The 15,545-nt window shown below is 50.0% G+C and overlaps 1 protein-coding gene across 1 annotated transcript; it reads right to left on the bottom strand.

The window, feature by feature from the left end:
* Positions 1-11,063: 11,063 nt before the first annotated feature.
* On the bottom strand, positions 11,064-12,885 carry N7478_001444 (Eukaryotic peptide chain release factor GTP-binding subunit; the record flags this gene model as incomplete). The annotated part of the gene is made up of 3 exons (XM_056917659.1): positions 11,064-11,123; positions 11,179-12,150; positions 12,340-12,885. The coding sequence occupies 3 exons, from the start codon at positions 12,883-12,885 to the stop codon at positions 11,064-11,066; spliced, it is 1,578 nt and encodes a 525-aa protein (XP_056785539.1).
* Positions 12,886-15,545: the final 2,660 nt, after the last annotated feature.

Here is a 15,545-nt window from a genome sequence, read left to right as displayed (position 1 = left end):
CACCAACCCGACCAACCTTATGATTACCAGACTACGTGACAGCGGGATATCTATCCCCAAGTGCCTCAGAGGCTCTGTAAGATCTGCAGTCGCGATCAAATTCGGAGATCGAGGTTTGTCATTTGCTAGAAATCGTGACATGTTATTCTAATATGATTGCTTAAAGTCTGAGATATATATTTCGTTTGGCTTAATGTTGAGGAATTTTATAACCCAATAAACAGGGCAGAACTGTGTTTATTAGGCAAATGAGTTGAACGAGGATGAATATTCGTACTTTCTAATTAGAATTTCGATGTAAACAGACCACATACAAGTATTAGAATAATATATTTCCAGGTCCAGGATCAGGAAAACCCGACAGGGGGTTCAACTGAGGTTGCCAAGTTGAACCCCCAAAAGCCACCATGATTGGTCAGTCCGCCATCCGGAAGTGATTGCCACCGCCTTCTTGTACCACGTCAACAAAGCCTGGCCCGCCAACTGCCACCGTCGAGGCTGGTCGTCAGACCAGGGTAGCTGACTGCCCAACTGGCCCTCACATCATACCTGAAACGAATGTACGCATTCGAAACGCTCATCCAGGGCTGTTGCCTCGCCTTTCACAACTCACTGAACAATCTCAGGACCCCAATACACAAGACTCGACCAGCTCGACCTTCAATCGTATACGATGCCAAAAACCTCTAGATCCACTCGGAAGATGGCACCGAAGCTGTTGGCATATCTAATTCCTGCATCCAAATGCGTTCCGCCCTGTCCTCCTCCACCCTTGATGCGTCCAAGGCTGCCCAGAGAGCCAATGTAGCCCGGCATAAGCGTGCATTGATCGGGGCGAATTGGTCGGAATGGAAGTGTTCTTCCAATACAAGCTTTTGTGTGATGTCAACCACGGCTGTTGCTAGATGGCAGAAATTCGCGCAACAGGTGCGGAAGAACTCATTTTCGTGAGCTTGCTGATCACGCTGGCTCCGCTTCTCAGTGATTGGGTCTAGTGGGGATTGTGCCACGCTCTTTGCTGTACTGAGGTGTGTCTTTGTCGTCTCTAATGCCATGGTCGTTATCCCCGCCACAAAGATCCGATGGTCCAGTGGTGTAATCTCGGGAAGATCATCCCAGGCGGGGACAGGCGTAGCCCTTGAGGAGTGTGGTTTTGGTGTACCTGGCGAGCGACTGTATACACTCGATGCATTAGACGGAGGGCGGGCCATCATTGAAGCTAGAACAGAGGCTTCCATCCGGCGCTTTGGGATCTTGTTTCGCGGCTGATCACGCTTATATCACGCGCAAACGGTAGGAAACAATGGGGTCTTATGACAGGCAGTCCTGTGGGTGATATACTCTAGTATCAATTCCTAGGGCGGGGAAGTCGGTGATTGAGCGGGCCGCATTTTCCAGTGGGCTTGGGCTAACGTCCATGGTCGCTGAGCTGTGCTACATAGCAATTTCCGAGTCATCTGACTCTAGGATGGGGGGTATAGCAGTCTGGCAAAGTAACTCTACTCAAATTTTCTATTTCTCCCCCAGTCAGTCTTGGTAAAGCTAGCCCGATGGCCAGCCTAATTTTTGTGCTCTCTGCCGCACAAATGCACTGCTTAAAAGATCTATTGCCCGAGCATGTCTGTTGAGTATCGCCAAGCTGAAAGCGCAGTATCCGTCAGGATCTTGAACTTGGAGATCAATCTGTGGGTGGCGCAACAGCCGTTCAACACATGCAGTATACCCGCTTGCAGCAGCAAACATGAGGGCCGTGAGGCCCGAGGGCCCAACCTCATTCAATGCGATTTCACCTTGCGAGAGAAGAAGAGACACAATTTCTAAGTGTTGGTTGATGACAGCTACGTGAAGGGGCGAAGTTCCAGAGGGGGCTTTTACGTTGATCTGAATGGACCTCTGGGTCAACAAGTGCTGGACTGCCCCGAGCGAACCCGCCCGACACGCGGCCCACAGAGGGGGAACCAAGCTCGACGGGGCGTTGATACATATTTTCGGCTGTCTCAGAAGGATCTGCAGTAAACGAGAGCGTTGATGCTCGTTGCAAAATACGGGCATTTCATCTGCATAAATGCCACTTATTTGGTATCGAATCACTTTTCCGAACTGCGGTCTCACCCGGATTTGATTCATTGCCCAAGCGCCCTCGAGCCGGGAGGCGGGGTCCCCCAGAGACCCCCTTCAGGGGGGTCGGCGAGGCAATTTCCAATTGCCGGGGGTGCCTCCCATAGGCGACGGGCAAGATCAACCCGCTATCGTCGTTTCGGGACTTTCTCTAATCCTCTTGTCGGGGACATTCGATAAAGGTCAATTATTCAGATCTTAGGTCTCCATGGGAAGGCCGTCTCCAATGGTAATTTCGAGAAGTGAAAATCCAGTACTTAGACGTGTTATGGCGACGTCTAATGTTTCCGTCCGAGCCGCGCGGGTCATACAATGAAAGGTCCCACGCTAAGCCTACGGGCTTTATCATTTTAAGGTTCTACTTGGAATCAACCTCGTTCTATGGTGCCAAGTCTCCACTTTGAAAGATTTGGAACGATGTTGTGAGGAGAGATTCATTTGATCAGAGCCTGGAGGTTGACTCTTAAAAGGCCCCTGTTCCCAAATCCCCCGTGGGAATACCAGGCCCTAACTGGGTAGAAGGTGTCCATAGTTGTCCACTCCCTTCGGTCGCTCCCAATGTGCCCGCGGGAACCATTCTAGACTTTCCCTCCGGGGGTTGTGGCGTTTGGTTTGGGCGGGCCTTCGGTATACGGGGCCACCCTTCGGGTGTCGGCCCTCTCCGGCCCTAGGCGGGAGTTGAATGTGGAAGCCGGGTCAACCTGTTGTGATTCCAGGTTGGTGCAGAACAGGAACGGAGCCGCACCATCGGAGTTAATCCTGATGTATCTATACGGAGAGCCAAGTTGATTGGAAATGTTCCATTTTAACCTCAGGAAAGGGCAGGCGATTTCCCCAATCGTCACTTGTTGAGACATATTATGCACTGGAAGCCGCCTGGTCACGTACGAACATCTCGCAAACACCCGACAATGGATTTTGAATACCTGGCAATGGGACCATCCGTAGACCCCCATGAGGAAATCCTGCATCACACATAGTAGAATCACCACCCATGAGTAGCAGAGCGATTTCCTTGCCTGGACTCTACTCCGACCGTGGTTCGCTGCAGTGAAACCATCACCGGCTCATTTAGGTCAAAGTAGACGAGTAGTATCTGATTGATAAAGGCACCCAGCATGGTAAGACCTCCATTTGAGAAGCCGCTAATGTCAAGACCGTGACTTCAAGCTTTGTGATCGCGTTGAATGCCATTAATTGCCGCAAACTCAGAATATCCCACGAGGGCCCATCCGGCAGCGCCCGTGCCAACAATTCCATTGCGCGGTAGTTAGTACATTGGTATCTGGTATAGCCGAATCTTTCCGTTCTAGACGAAAATGAAAAGCGAGTGGGTAAGTTTCAACACCACACCGTTAAAGCCTATCAAGGCGAGCTGCGCTTGAGAGCTAACCCCATTGAGGTCGGACTATTAGCTTTTGGCGTCAGGGATGCGGTGAAATCCCATAATTTGCTATGCTGCGGCATTGTGTCTCCATCATGTATGGACACCTCTCATGAAGTCAAGTTTTCGATTGACCTTGCTGCTGATCCCACTGTTGAGCGTCGCATCCCTGTCAACGCAGCGCTCTCAAGACTGGATGCACGTCCGATTGCACAATTAGCTTGAATTGGGTAAAGACCCAAGTTGCCCTCCCTAGAGCCATATTCGGACCATTGGAGCTCTTTGCTGGCCTCCTTTCTATTTGTTTTTGACAGGTTTCCCGCTTAGAAACAGTTGGGATGTCAAATGCGCGAGCTCGTTTAGCGCCGGCAAGAACAGAATATAAAGAAGAATCAGCCGTTGAAAAACGCAAATGAGAACGATCCAATCGTTGTGGAAATTCAATGCTCGTGCATCGATGCTCACTTGTGAGATGCACTCATCGCGAAGAAGCCCAGTGGAGAAGTGTTTGGGAAATGACGTCATGCGAAGTGAGCTGCGGCAAGTAGTCAGCGGCGCGTCTGACCGTTTAGGTTTAGGAAGAACGACCTAAGTCTGATTCCGTCAATGTAGGCCGTCTTGAAAAATCAAAAGGCACAGAAAATGTTGGCACTCCCTTCATGTTGAGCAGTTGCTTCATAAGTCGCCCCATCAGAAAACCCACACAGCCACGTGGATACGATATCGTGATTTGATGCCGGTGCTGGAACGGAGCCGCATCATTGGAATTAACTCCTCAGATCTCCATATTGAGAGTCAAGTTTCAATCAGCTTTATCCTCTCGCAGTATGTATTATCGGGTATAACCCCTTCAAACCGACGATCAATTATACCGCAGACGCATCGTAAGTGCAGTGCCCATGCCGACAGCGAGATGGCCACCACAGGCATATGAGTGGTACTCTTCAATAGCTCTGCCTCTAGATAAACGTCAAGCCCACCTTGAAAAGCCTCTGCTCACAGTATGCCAAGAGCACGTCTCAACAGCATGTTCACAGATGCCGATGCGGAAGACGGTGATGAAAAGTGGCCTGTCCAATGACAATGCAGAACAGCCATCGGCATAATGCGGATCAAACAGCAGGCCTTGTCATAAACTGTTCATTTCGCGTAGGTGTTGACTTGGGTGAGGTGAGACAGGGAGCCACGCTAGCCGTCTACTGTTAAACTCCAGAGCCTGACTGCAGCAGGCCTCGCGTCTAATGCCGCTTAAAACCAAGCCTGTTGTGAATATGGCTGAAGACAATATTCAATGAGAGACGACGGCATTACCAATGAGTGGGACTCAAGTAATAAATCTGTCGATGGACGTGCGAGGTGTGCTGGAACGATAGTCAGCCATACCAATATAAAGGCAGGGAGGCGGACGCGATATAAGCCACCTGTTGGGTAATGTGGGTAATGCGCTTCTTATAGTAGACTCGTAGTGCGATTGAGCCCCTGAGTCTCCAGAGCAGGCGTCGAAGGTTATGTTCTGCTGATACGCGCATGGAGTGGGTGGGGAGCGCGTCGGTAACCAGTCGCACTAAAGGCAGTGTTAGCATCCAGAGAGGAGGAATAAAGATAGGTCAGCATGAAAGGGGATACTCTTGTCAATGCGAAAGTAGTTAATATATATGAAAACAGGCGGCAGTGCGACCATTGCCAGGCAAGAAGTCATTCAGCATGGCGGCATAACTAGACGCAGTCCTCGGAGCTCTGAAATGACCGATAATCCGTAGCTTGAGATATGGTTTTCGTGACTGCGGGGTATATGCCATTGAGTGTACGGAGCTCGATTGTGTCAGCTGAAAGCTTTCCCAATATACATTAAAAAATGATCGGTTACAGCTCACACTGAGTTTGCTTCATCGAGGAGCAAGATCGCGAATTTAACCGATACCCGCCGTGTTGGAGTCAATAGGGTTGATGGGGGCTGGCAGTTCCACCATTCAATTAGTTGGACCACGACACAATCAGCAAGCGCTGAGCGAAGCCTGATGAATGGCCATTCGTTCTGGAAGAGCCGTATCAGATGGGGTGTGGGTGCGCGACCTTGAAACCATCGACATAGCCTTGCAGTGGATCTGGGCTTTCGTTTGGCTTAAGCGTCACGCGCCATGTATTGCGTACACACTGGTGTACTGCCGGTGTATCGAAAGGCTCTATGAGGGGTCAATGATCTGCCATTAGCGAATTGTTCGAGAAGTGCCGTCACTCACCCACGTTCATACCGTGAGGGACTGATTTACCCCGGCCTGGATGTATGCAAGAAATGCAGCGCAAGGAGTCGAATGGAAAAGAGCGAGATCTGGTGATATGAGATACTTACCTGATGGCAGTACGTCCTCATCGCTGATATGGTTGACGCGCTACTGTTTCTTTAAGGTATTTGTCGGCGTGGCGACGAAGGCGTAAGGCTAGAGACGCTTGAATATAGAGTGCGTCTCTTGTATTCGGGGTGAAATCGGCCTCAAAACTCAATCAAAGGTCGGGAACACGGATCACATTCAACGTTCGCCGGTATTCATGACGTATCAATCCATTACCTTTTCGTGAGAGGTTCCTGTGATAGAAGTTTGTTTGATCAGCGATTGACCTCATGGAGTTTTTATTGGGCCTACCATATAAAAGCTCTACCGTAATTTATCAGGGGTAGAGAGCCTGTCATGGTTGTCATCGAATGTTTTCAGATCTGACTGTACACAGACCTTCCGAGAAGCTCTACTATGAGATCGTTAGATAGGACATAGTACAGATTCCATGGATCAAACCAATTTGACACCTCACCTTGGTAGAGATTTTGCTGCCCCGGTGGACAGATTGGAAGTCTAGCAGAATAGAGGAATATACGGTGTTAGTGTAAGCTTTAACTAGGGAAGGGTGGTACTCACGTATGATTCCTCGTATATCAGTCCTAGAGAAAGAGTGTTATCAGTGATAGATAGATAGTCTTGAGCTGATGACTGGGTACACTCACAAGTAGTAGACAAAAGGAGATGATCAAAGTCAATCTTCGCAAATGAGATGTGCGAGGAGACATGCAAGAGGAAAGTCAAGCAAGACGGGTGGGAGCATATTTATACCTCCCAGGGCGGAGTGCCTCGTCTTTCGCTTAGTTCTGCAGCGCTCCAGTCAGGACCCAATAGTGGCAAACTATGAGGCTTGCTGGTTCTTTGCGCTTAAGAGGGGAAATGGCATACCAGCTAGCAGTTTTCTGCGCTTAAAAGCATGGTTACTCACCAGCGGTGAGCCAACAGGAGTAGCAATAATGGATCGATTGACAAATTGTTGGTAAGGATACAAGATTCAAGTAGAGTGCGGCCAGAATGCCACCAAGAAAGTGAAGGAGTGGCTAATTGAGAGATCGGAGTTTATTCACCAGCGAATTCAGTTGAATCAACAGCGATGAGCAAACATGAGGCGTCCCAAGAATATGCGGAATGACAAATAGTTATTATGGAGAACCGTTGAAGTAGAGGTCACTCGAATTAGGGATGGCCAAATGGGGTCGTAAACCTTATTCACTAGCGAAATCAGTTGACTAAAAGGCGATGAGCAAACAGAAGTGCTATCAACAATATATGGAATGACAGATACTTGTTGAAAAGAGAAAATTGAGGCGAGTACCATGAGGCCTTCATTTTAAGTCCTGACCTGACTACTCTCCTGACTTTTCTCTCGCCCATTAACTAGCGGAAAAATAAATACCTACAAACAAAATGCATTTGCTCGCCCCGCTTCTACCACCTTTGTATGGACGGGCGAGGTGTGAACACAACACAACACACGCCCTGGAGGGAACGTGAAAGTTATCCTTCATCCTCAAGCATAATGTGAATCGTGGGCAGCCCAAATTGGCAAGACCACAACAATGCATGGTCATTAAGTTGAGCCAACACGGGTACCTTGGATCCACACCAGTGCGGCCTGTGGGTCGAGGTGGGGCCACCATATCCACTCTGGTGCCTCAACGTTGAGTTAACGACAGTGAATGATCAGCGAGGAAAGCCAGAAGAACCCAAGAGAATGTTGATAAATGCGAGATTACTCAATTTTCTGCGACTCCCGAAAACTGTCCGCGGCGTCCTTGGAGTCGCTTTCCATTACATTTCGGCCGTTCCAGCACAAAGCACCGCTCCTCAAGTAGCGGGTGCCGGGCATACACTACTCTACGAAAGACACAAAAGTGCGTCCCGCCAAAAGTTGAGAATTGGAGACAGTTATTCACTAAGTGGATATGCCATGGCTTTTTGATAGTAGTGCCATAATCAGAGTATATTGACAATCACCAAGAACTTAGAGCTCTCTGCAGCCTCTCCGCTGCCAATCTTGGTCACATAATATCAGCCCTTAAGTAGAATATGTGGACACGTGGGACTCTGCACAAGTCCAGTCAGGGATGTATGGAAGGAATACCCGTGAATAGCGATCATGTAGGCGTTCTTTCTCTGAATGTGCAGCAAAGACAAAACCTGCCAAGCCGTGTACCTCAGTACTTCACAATAAGCCGCCAGAACTTGGGCATGGTCAAGCGGAGGTGACATGGAAGCCGCACGCAATTCGACGGGCCTTTTCAAAGTAGACCAATGACCTGACCACAGTCCTCCACCATGGCACTTTCGCACGCGCAGCATAATGCTGAGGACCTTTATTCTGACTCACTTCCCTGAGCTCACCGTACCACTACTGTGAACCATGGGCGAGCCAGCTCTTTGCCCTCCGATTGCAACTGCGCCAATTTTGTGATTCGACCAGCACTTTCTGTGAGTCAGGAATACTACACACCCAGATGGAATGAACGGTCGTGGTGCTGTCTGCCGCGACATGATTGGCGATCCATTCAACAGCATCGTCCAGCTCATGGTTCAAGACCGGTGAAGACATTGCATCGACCGCCAGAACCGTCCTCGGTGAGAAACCTGCACTGCTGGTATTTGCGAGAAAGCATAGCTGAAGTCCATAAAAGCAGGCTCCTCCCCGATGCATTTCTCTTTCTTCACACGTCGCGGCCGCGGTGTGTCGCCTCTGACCTTCGGGCCTGAGGTTTCCGTGACGACGGCTGTTGCTGATCCAAGCCCAGTGACATAAGAACGGTGCTTCGCAGGGGGGCGCTGCGTTACCAAGTGAACTCCGCAGGGGGACGCTGTGATGACAATTGAGACCCGCAGGAGACCGCTGCGTCAACAAGTTCTCTGCAGGAGACCGCTGCATTACCAAGTTCTCCGCAAGGAAAAATGCGTTACCAAGAGGATCCGTAGGGACATCTGCGACACCAAGAGCCTCCGCAGGAGACAGCTGCGAAATCAAGCGCCTCCGCAGGGACATCTGCGAAATCAAGGCCCCTAGCAATGTGCAAGCACCTCTGCGTGGTGCTAGGGACCAGTATTCATCTCCCCTGGGGACTGCAACTCCCATGGGGACTGAAGAAGCCAAGACTTGCACAGTAGATAGACTAAAGCATGAGCCATAGCAGCCCACTGGGAAATGCAATCATCACATTATCAGTTCAGTCGATTCAAAGCTCTCTCGTAGGCTATACCTAGTGTCGTATTTAGTGAAATCGCTTTACGCAATAGGTTCCTCGACATGCCCACTGATGAGCCAATTCAAAGCGGTCGTCTCGAACTGCACGAGACATATGTTAAAAGTAGGCAGTTTGTCTGAATGATTCCCTCATTCGCGAACCCAATGCCAGGACCCCGTCCAGGCAGGATTCGTGATGCTGACCAAGTAGTGACCTGAGCCGTCAAAGATCGTCCGGCCTTGAAAAGTGGGAAATGGTGCTGAGAGCGACTTTGAGCTGATGCGATTCTTGATGGGAGTGATTTTTGATGGGTGAGTGTTGACGGGTAAGTGCTGACGTTGACTCGTCGGGCTACAAACATGCGGTGAAGCGGTGAACGGCAATCATTACTCAGGTTCACACTGGCTGATCTGCCCTTGACCCACTTCGCGCGTTCACTCGCCATTGTCCCATGAGCCGCCTCATGTATACGTCCTCTCCAAGAATTCTCGTTGATCCAAGTTTGCTCCTTCATGATTCCTTCTATAAAGTACTTTTACAGAATTCACATGTACCCATCTGTCGGACTGGAGCGAACGCGTATGCCCTAGTACAATTCGATCCAATCATGCTGCTCACAGATCTTGGCCCTTGTAAGACAATCAAGCTCTGGGCCTCGCTTCCCACGTATAGGAGGCATAATATTTGAGATAATATAGGAAGAAAAAGTAGGAAACCGCGTCTATATTACTGTATAATACTGTATATGCTAGCGTGTTTGGTCGCGCGTGAGATCTGAATATACTAATATAGTAGGCGGTCTGGAGGAGCGGTGTGTGCCCCAAAGTACCCAAGGTCAAATACTTATGGAACACCACTGTATATATATCACATGATTTTATTGGACTCTTAAGGCATAAATTAGGCATTAAATCTATATCGCGCGATATCGCGATATCGTATCGCTAATATTCTAGCCTTCGCGATACGATAACGATACGATATTACTAATCGTTTTCTCATCGCGATGATCGCGATATCGTGCCCACCTCTAGACAATCCATGGTATAAGACAAAGCTTGATACAAGACAAAGAGTGTCATAAGACAGATAGTGTCTTGAGACAAGCCTTGCTATGTGTAGTGTAGCTACATAGAGGAGGTTCGGGACGGGCATGTTTGCATAATTTGGACGGGTTGACCCACTCCCGGATACAGACCAATAACGATTGGTCTGGAGAGTGGGCAGATGCCTATATGTACGTAGCATAGCTTCCCTCTCTTCTTCCCTCTCCTCTACAGATAAACCGGCGCATGGGGTTATTGAGTAGGAAGCTATTGTATAACTCCAGCTATTGAATTGGGAGTGATATTATATTGCCCAGCCCGAGCTTACTGACTACAATCCCCTTTTCACTTTGGAATAGGATAAACAGCGCGCCAAACTCCCTTCAGCTAGTCCAAGTCCCCACTATCTTTTCTTTGATGTATTTCTGGTTAGTCACCAAATTTACCGTAACTACGGTTTCCGGCAAGATCCCGGCCATACTTGCCGAACAGTCGAAAACAGGTTGTCCAGACAATCAGCTTTATATCTCTATACTCTCTTATACCTTCGCGGGGAGCTATACCCGCGTTTGGTAAAAGGCTTTATTGACTCCTCACGCAGACCCTTAGATGCCTGGCCCACTTAGCCGAGAAGGGCGATGTTCCGAAGACCCAAGGAGACATTCCAGACGAAATCCAAGCTCTACGTGCGGGGGCAGCAGAGGCAGAAAGAAGGAATATGGAGAAAGCAACATTCAGGATCGCTGTACCCTCCCATTGATCACTATTTCCGGAACCTACCAAGTGTGCAGCATGAAGCTTTCGGGTCGCTTTGAAATATGAATATTCTAACAGGATTCAACGCCGGGATTATTCTGTAGGCAAGCCAGTAATTTCCCAGGGTATCGTGAAGAACCGTACCAATGCCACGGGCTGTCCTTCGAACTCATTCTCCGCTTTAGACAATCGAGTCATGGGTTGTCATCCATATTTAATGTTCGTTGCCCCCGAGGATGAGTTTAGTGATCATACCAATCGCAATGGTCTGGCCCTATATCGTGTTAGTACTATTTTTGAACCTCTTAGCTTCAATATACTGGACATACTTGATCGCGCAGGGTAAATCTTCCCATCGATTCTAGCGTTGTGTACTCTTCCACGCACACAGCTCCAGCAGCGCTAGTGACCTCAAGGCGGGCAATTATTGTCTGACCCTTGTTGACGAACGACGGCGGACGCTTGCTTTTGCGGCCGGTTCCTGACTCCAGCTTGTGGAGAAGTTGAGCAAAAGTTACCTCCTCGACAGCAGAATGAACGTGCATCACACAATTGAAACCGGCAGTGAGAATGTTCTTTAAATCCAAGATACGAATCTTGGCCTCGAAGGTATGCACACAGTGAACAGGACGCTTCGGCGAGCAAAGCACAAAGCCTGGGAGTAGATCTTCCTCTTCGACACCACGCAGACGGAGACGAACCTGGTCACCGGCACTGGCAGTCGATATTTCGTTTTCTGTCTCGCCGTAGAGAGCGGATATCAAAACTTCGGTTTTGTTAGGCATCAACAAGTAGCTGCTGTTCTTTTTTATGACACCAGATTCAACCCGGCCTTCACACATTGTGCCCATGTCTCGGTACTTAGAAGTGACCGGCATCATGAACGGAGAATTAATTTTACGCTCAGGGAGCTCAAAGTCCGTCAAATATTCTAGTAGGGAAGGACCATTATACCAGTGACAGACGTCCTTTGGAATGCGTTCTTTGATACCCAGCGTACGCTGGGCTGAAACGGGCATACAGAGAATATCCTTTTTCTTGTAGCCAAGAGCTTCCAAGAACTTAATAACCTTAGCAGTGCACTGGTCGAAACGCGCTTTGCACCAGTCGACAGTGGGGTCATCCATCTTGTTGACGACAATGACCAATTTTTGCACACCGCTGTTACAGGCAAGAAGGGCGTGTTCACGTGTTTGGCCACCCTTTTCGAATCCGGTCTCGTACTCACCCTTGCGGGCAGAAATGACGAGGCAGGCAAGGTCTGCCTGAGAAGCACCACCAATCATATGGGGAACATAAGACTAATGTCCAGGAGCGTCTAGAATGGAAAAACGTCGCTCAATAGTGCCCTCGGGGTGAGGAACCTGGACACTGAAATGCGCTCTTCCTACTTCCTTCAAGGACAATCAGCTTTCTTACCGAAATGGTCGCCCTTATGTAGAGTATGTCCAGCCACGACTGGACTTTTTAGGCAGATAGGGAGTGCTTACCACAGTCTTACCCTTGGTTCGCTCCTCTTCCGTCAGATCTAGAACCCAAGACATATACCAGGATTGGCATCCAGCCTCCTTCGCTTCTCTCTTAACTTTCTCCATCGTACGGTCATCCACCATGCCGGTGCAATATAGCAGAGATCCACCCAGGGTAGACTTTCCAGCATCAACATGACCAATGAAGACAACGTTAACGTGCTCACGCTTCTCTCCGTATATCTCTTTCAGGGTGGCATCATCGACGTCGGCCTGCTGTGCTTTGGCGACAGCATCGGCAGCACGAGCAGCCTTGGCAGCTTCGATATTGCCGCGAGCTAAGATAGAGCGACCGGGCAATTTGACCGAAGACTTGCCAGAAGCACTGGCTATAGAACCTCTACTCTTATCCAGGGGTTTAGCAGTAGTTGTTTTAGCAACGGAACCAGAATCGGTAGCGTCCGTGGTATCGCCGTTACTGAGGTCATTCAGACCTTGGTTCATATTCACATTTTCCGTTTGTTGGGAGAGTTCCTCTTCCCAGGAGTTTGGTGTTTTGTTTGGCATCGTGCAGCGAAAACTTAGGCACAATCGACGAACCGGCGCTGGCGACACGAAACTTGGGTGTACAATCTAATTGGTGAAGCAAGTTTTCTAATTTGCGCAAGTCCGGGTTGCGTCAGCCCCGCGACAATGATGTCACGTGAGTGGATTGTTTTACACGGCATAGATACAGTGGCGGGTCAAATGTCTCCGACCACCCCTACTGACCGCCCACAATGCCGCCTTCCTATTATAGCATAGCGTATCTACGCGTGGGCGCGTAGAATAATCTGTTGTTAATCAAAGGAAGGTTGATTGTTATATTTTGAGAGGGGAACATAGACTATATATACATCAAGAAGAACAAGTTGATGAATAAATCCCGATGTATCTATACGAAGAATCAAGTTGATTGGAAATCAACTTGTTCTTCTTGATGTATATATAGTCCTATGTTTCCTTCTCAAATATAACAATCAATCTTTCTTTGGATTACTGTTGTGATATAAGGCTGGTGCAGATCAGGAACCAAGCCGTCCCATCGGAATTAATGCCGAAATATCTATATACAGAATCAAGTTGATTTCCAATCAACTTGTTCTTCTCGTTGTATATATAGCCTCATATTTCCCTCTAGATGACAATAACAATCAATCTTCCTTTGATTAACAACAGGTTATGAGCCCGGGAGCAATCTCTCGGGTGCCGTCTCTACTCATCTGAGAAACATCTTATCTATCCATCTTGATTATATATCTACCCCGCTTTCAACTCATCAACTTATCATCATGTCGGCTCTGGTCCATGACTCCCCAGACCGAGCCGTCACGGCCATCGAGCCTCTGACAGGAAGCGACAACTTCGCTACCTGGAAACGTCTCATGACCTCCTACCTCAAAGCGAGACAGGTCTGGGACGTGGTGTCGGGCGACCTCCAGCGTCCTGACTGCCTGTTCAAGTACGCCAAACCTATTACGGCGGACATCCACCCCTTGGTGGAGCCCCACCTCAGCGGGGCGGTGAGGCAGCGCGCCATCGACGCGCGCCTCGAAGTGGAGGTCCAGGCGTTCGAGCGCCACCGTGAATGGTCGCGCCGCGAAGCCGAGGCCTACCATACTATCTTCCGTTACTTGTCCCCCCACATCAGCATTCATGTCGCGGGACTCGAAACATCTCGCGACCTCTGGAATGAACTTGAAGAACGGTATCGGCGGATGGAACTCGCCACGTTCTGCGAGCTGTTCGCCCAGTTGCGTGAGACCACAGGCGAGCGCTGTGGCAGTGCACGCGAGTTTGTCGATCGTGTACGGATGTTAGTACACCGGTTGAATGCTATCGTCCCCGGATCAATCGGCGACCGGACGCACATTGCGATTCTGTTGACTCAGATCGGACCAGAATACATCTTGATTGTAGATGCGATCCAAAATGACAAAGATCCAGTCAACCCGACCACGATCGGAAACCGTCTGGCAAATGCAGAACAGACGGTGCAGCGGAAGGACGCCGCAACGCTCCCGCATGGAGCGTCTGGCGCATCGAATAGCCCTTCAATCAATACCGTGCAGAAGAATACCAAAAAGTGTAACTACTGCAAGAAGCGCGGCCATGTGGTCGCGCAGTGCTGGAAGAAACAGCGAGAAGAACAGCCGTCCAGGGACCATGCCCTGAAGGCCGAACGGAGTGTTTCCGGCTCACCAAGAAGCAATTTGCGAAGTATACCATCAAGCCAGGTGGAAGAACGGCAGGGCCCGCCGACTTCCAAGAGACCGCGGATCAATGTTGTGAGGGCGAGGGTGACGACTCTCTATACCCACGCACCGTCACCCCGGTGGATCCTGGACTCGGCTGCCACCAGCCACATCTGCTGGGACCGGAGCTGCTTCAGCAGTCTGCGGCCCCATCGCGAGATGTTGGACACGGCGGGCGATCCAGTGGAAGCCGAAGGGATTGGGACGGTGAAGCTCACGCTCCGGGGGAAGTTCAACCAACCCCTGGTGCTCAAGAACGTATACTTCGCGCCACGCGTCGGGATGAACCTGATCAGTGTGCCGAAGTTGCTAAGAGACCGCTACTCGGTGGTAGCGCACCCGCAGAACGTCTTTGTGCAACGCCGAGGACGAACGGTGGGGACCGCCTACCATGCGGAGGAGGATCTGTTGATCCTGCGGTGCCATGTGAGCAAGAGATCTCGAGAACGAGTCCAACTGGCGAGGGCGCCGACGACCTATGGCCATGCAGATTCCCTGGAACCGCAGGCGGTGGCCATGGACGTCGACAGCCGTGAAGAGTCAAGTGGCGTAGGATGCGCATCGCCAACCTCTGAACTCGGTGGTGAAGCTGTGATACTCGAAGCAGATGCGGGCAAAGGAGTGGACCAGGCCTCCGAAGCGCTATGGCACGCTCGGATGGGACATCTGAACCGGGGCGACTTGAGGGTGGTCCTCCGGCAGACCGGCACTCCGTACCGACCGCTGACGCAGGCGCAACTGCAGGCAACGCCGCGTTGCCCGGCGTGCATGTCGGGTAAGCAGCATCAGAAGAGGAACTCCCGTGCAAGGCGGCCACGTCTGCATTCAACGAGAATTTTTGAATTGATCCACTCGGACATCATGGAGATGCCGATTGCCAAAGATGGCAGCAGGTACGTGATCACCTTTACTGACGATTATTCTCGGGGCTCA

This window comes from Penicillium angulare (genome assembly GCF_028827245.1).
Source record: "Penicillium angulare strain IBT 27051 chromosome Unknown utg000001l_segment0_segment0, whole genome shotgun sequence".
Lineage (NCBI taxonomy): Eukaryota > Fungi > Ascomycota > Eurotiomycetes > Eurotiales > Aspergillaceae > Penicillium > Penicillium angulare.
The sequence above is the reverse complement of the archived record's forward strand: the minus strand, read 5'-3'. Positions and strand labels throughout refer to the sequence as shown.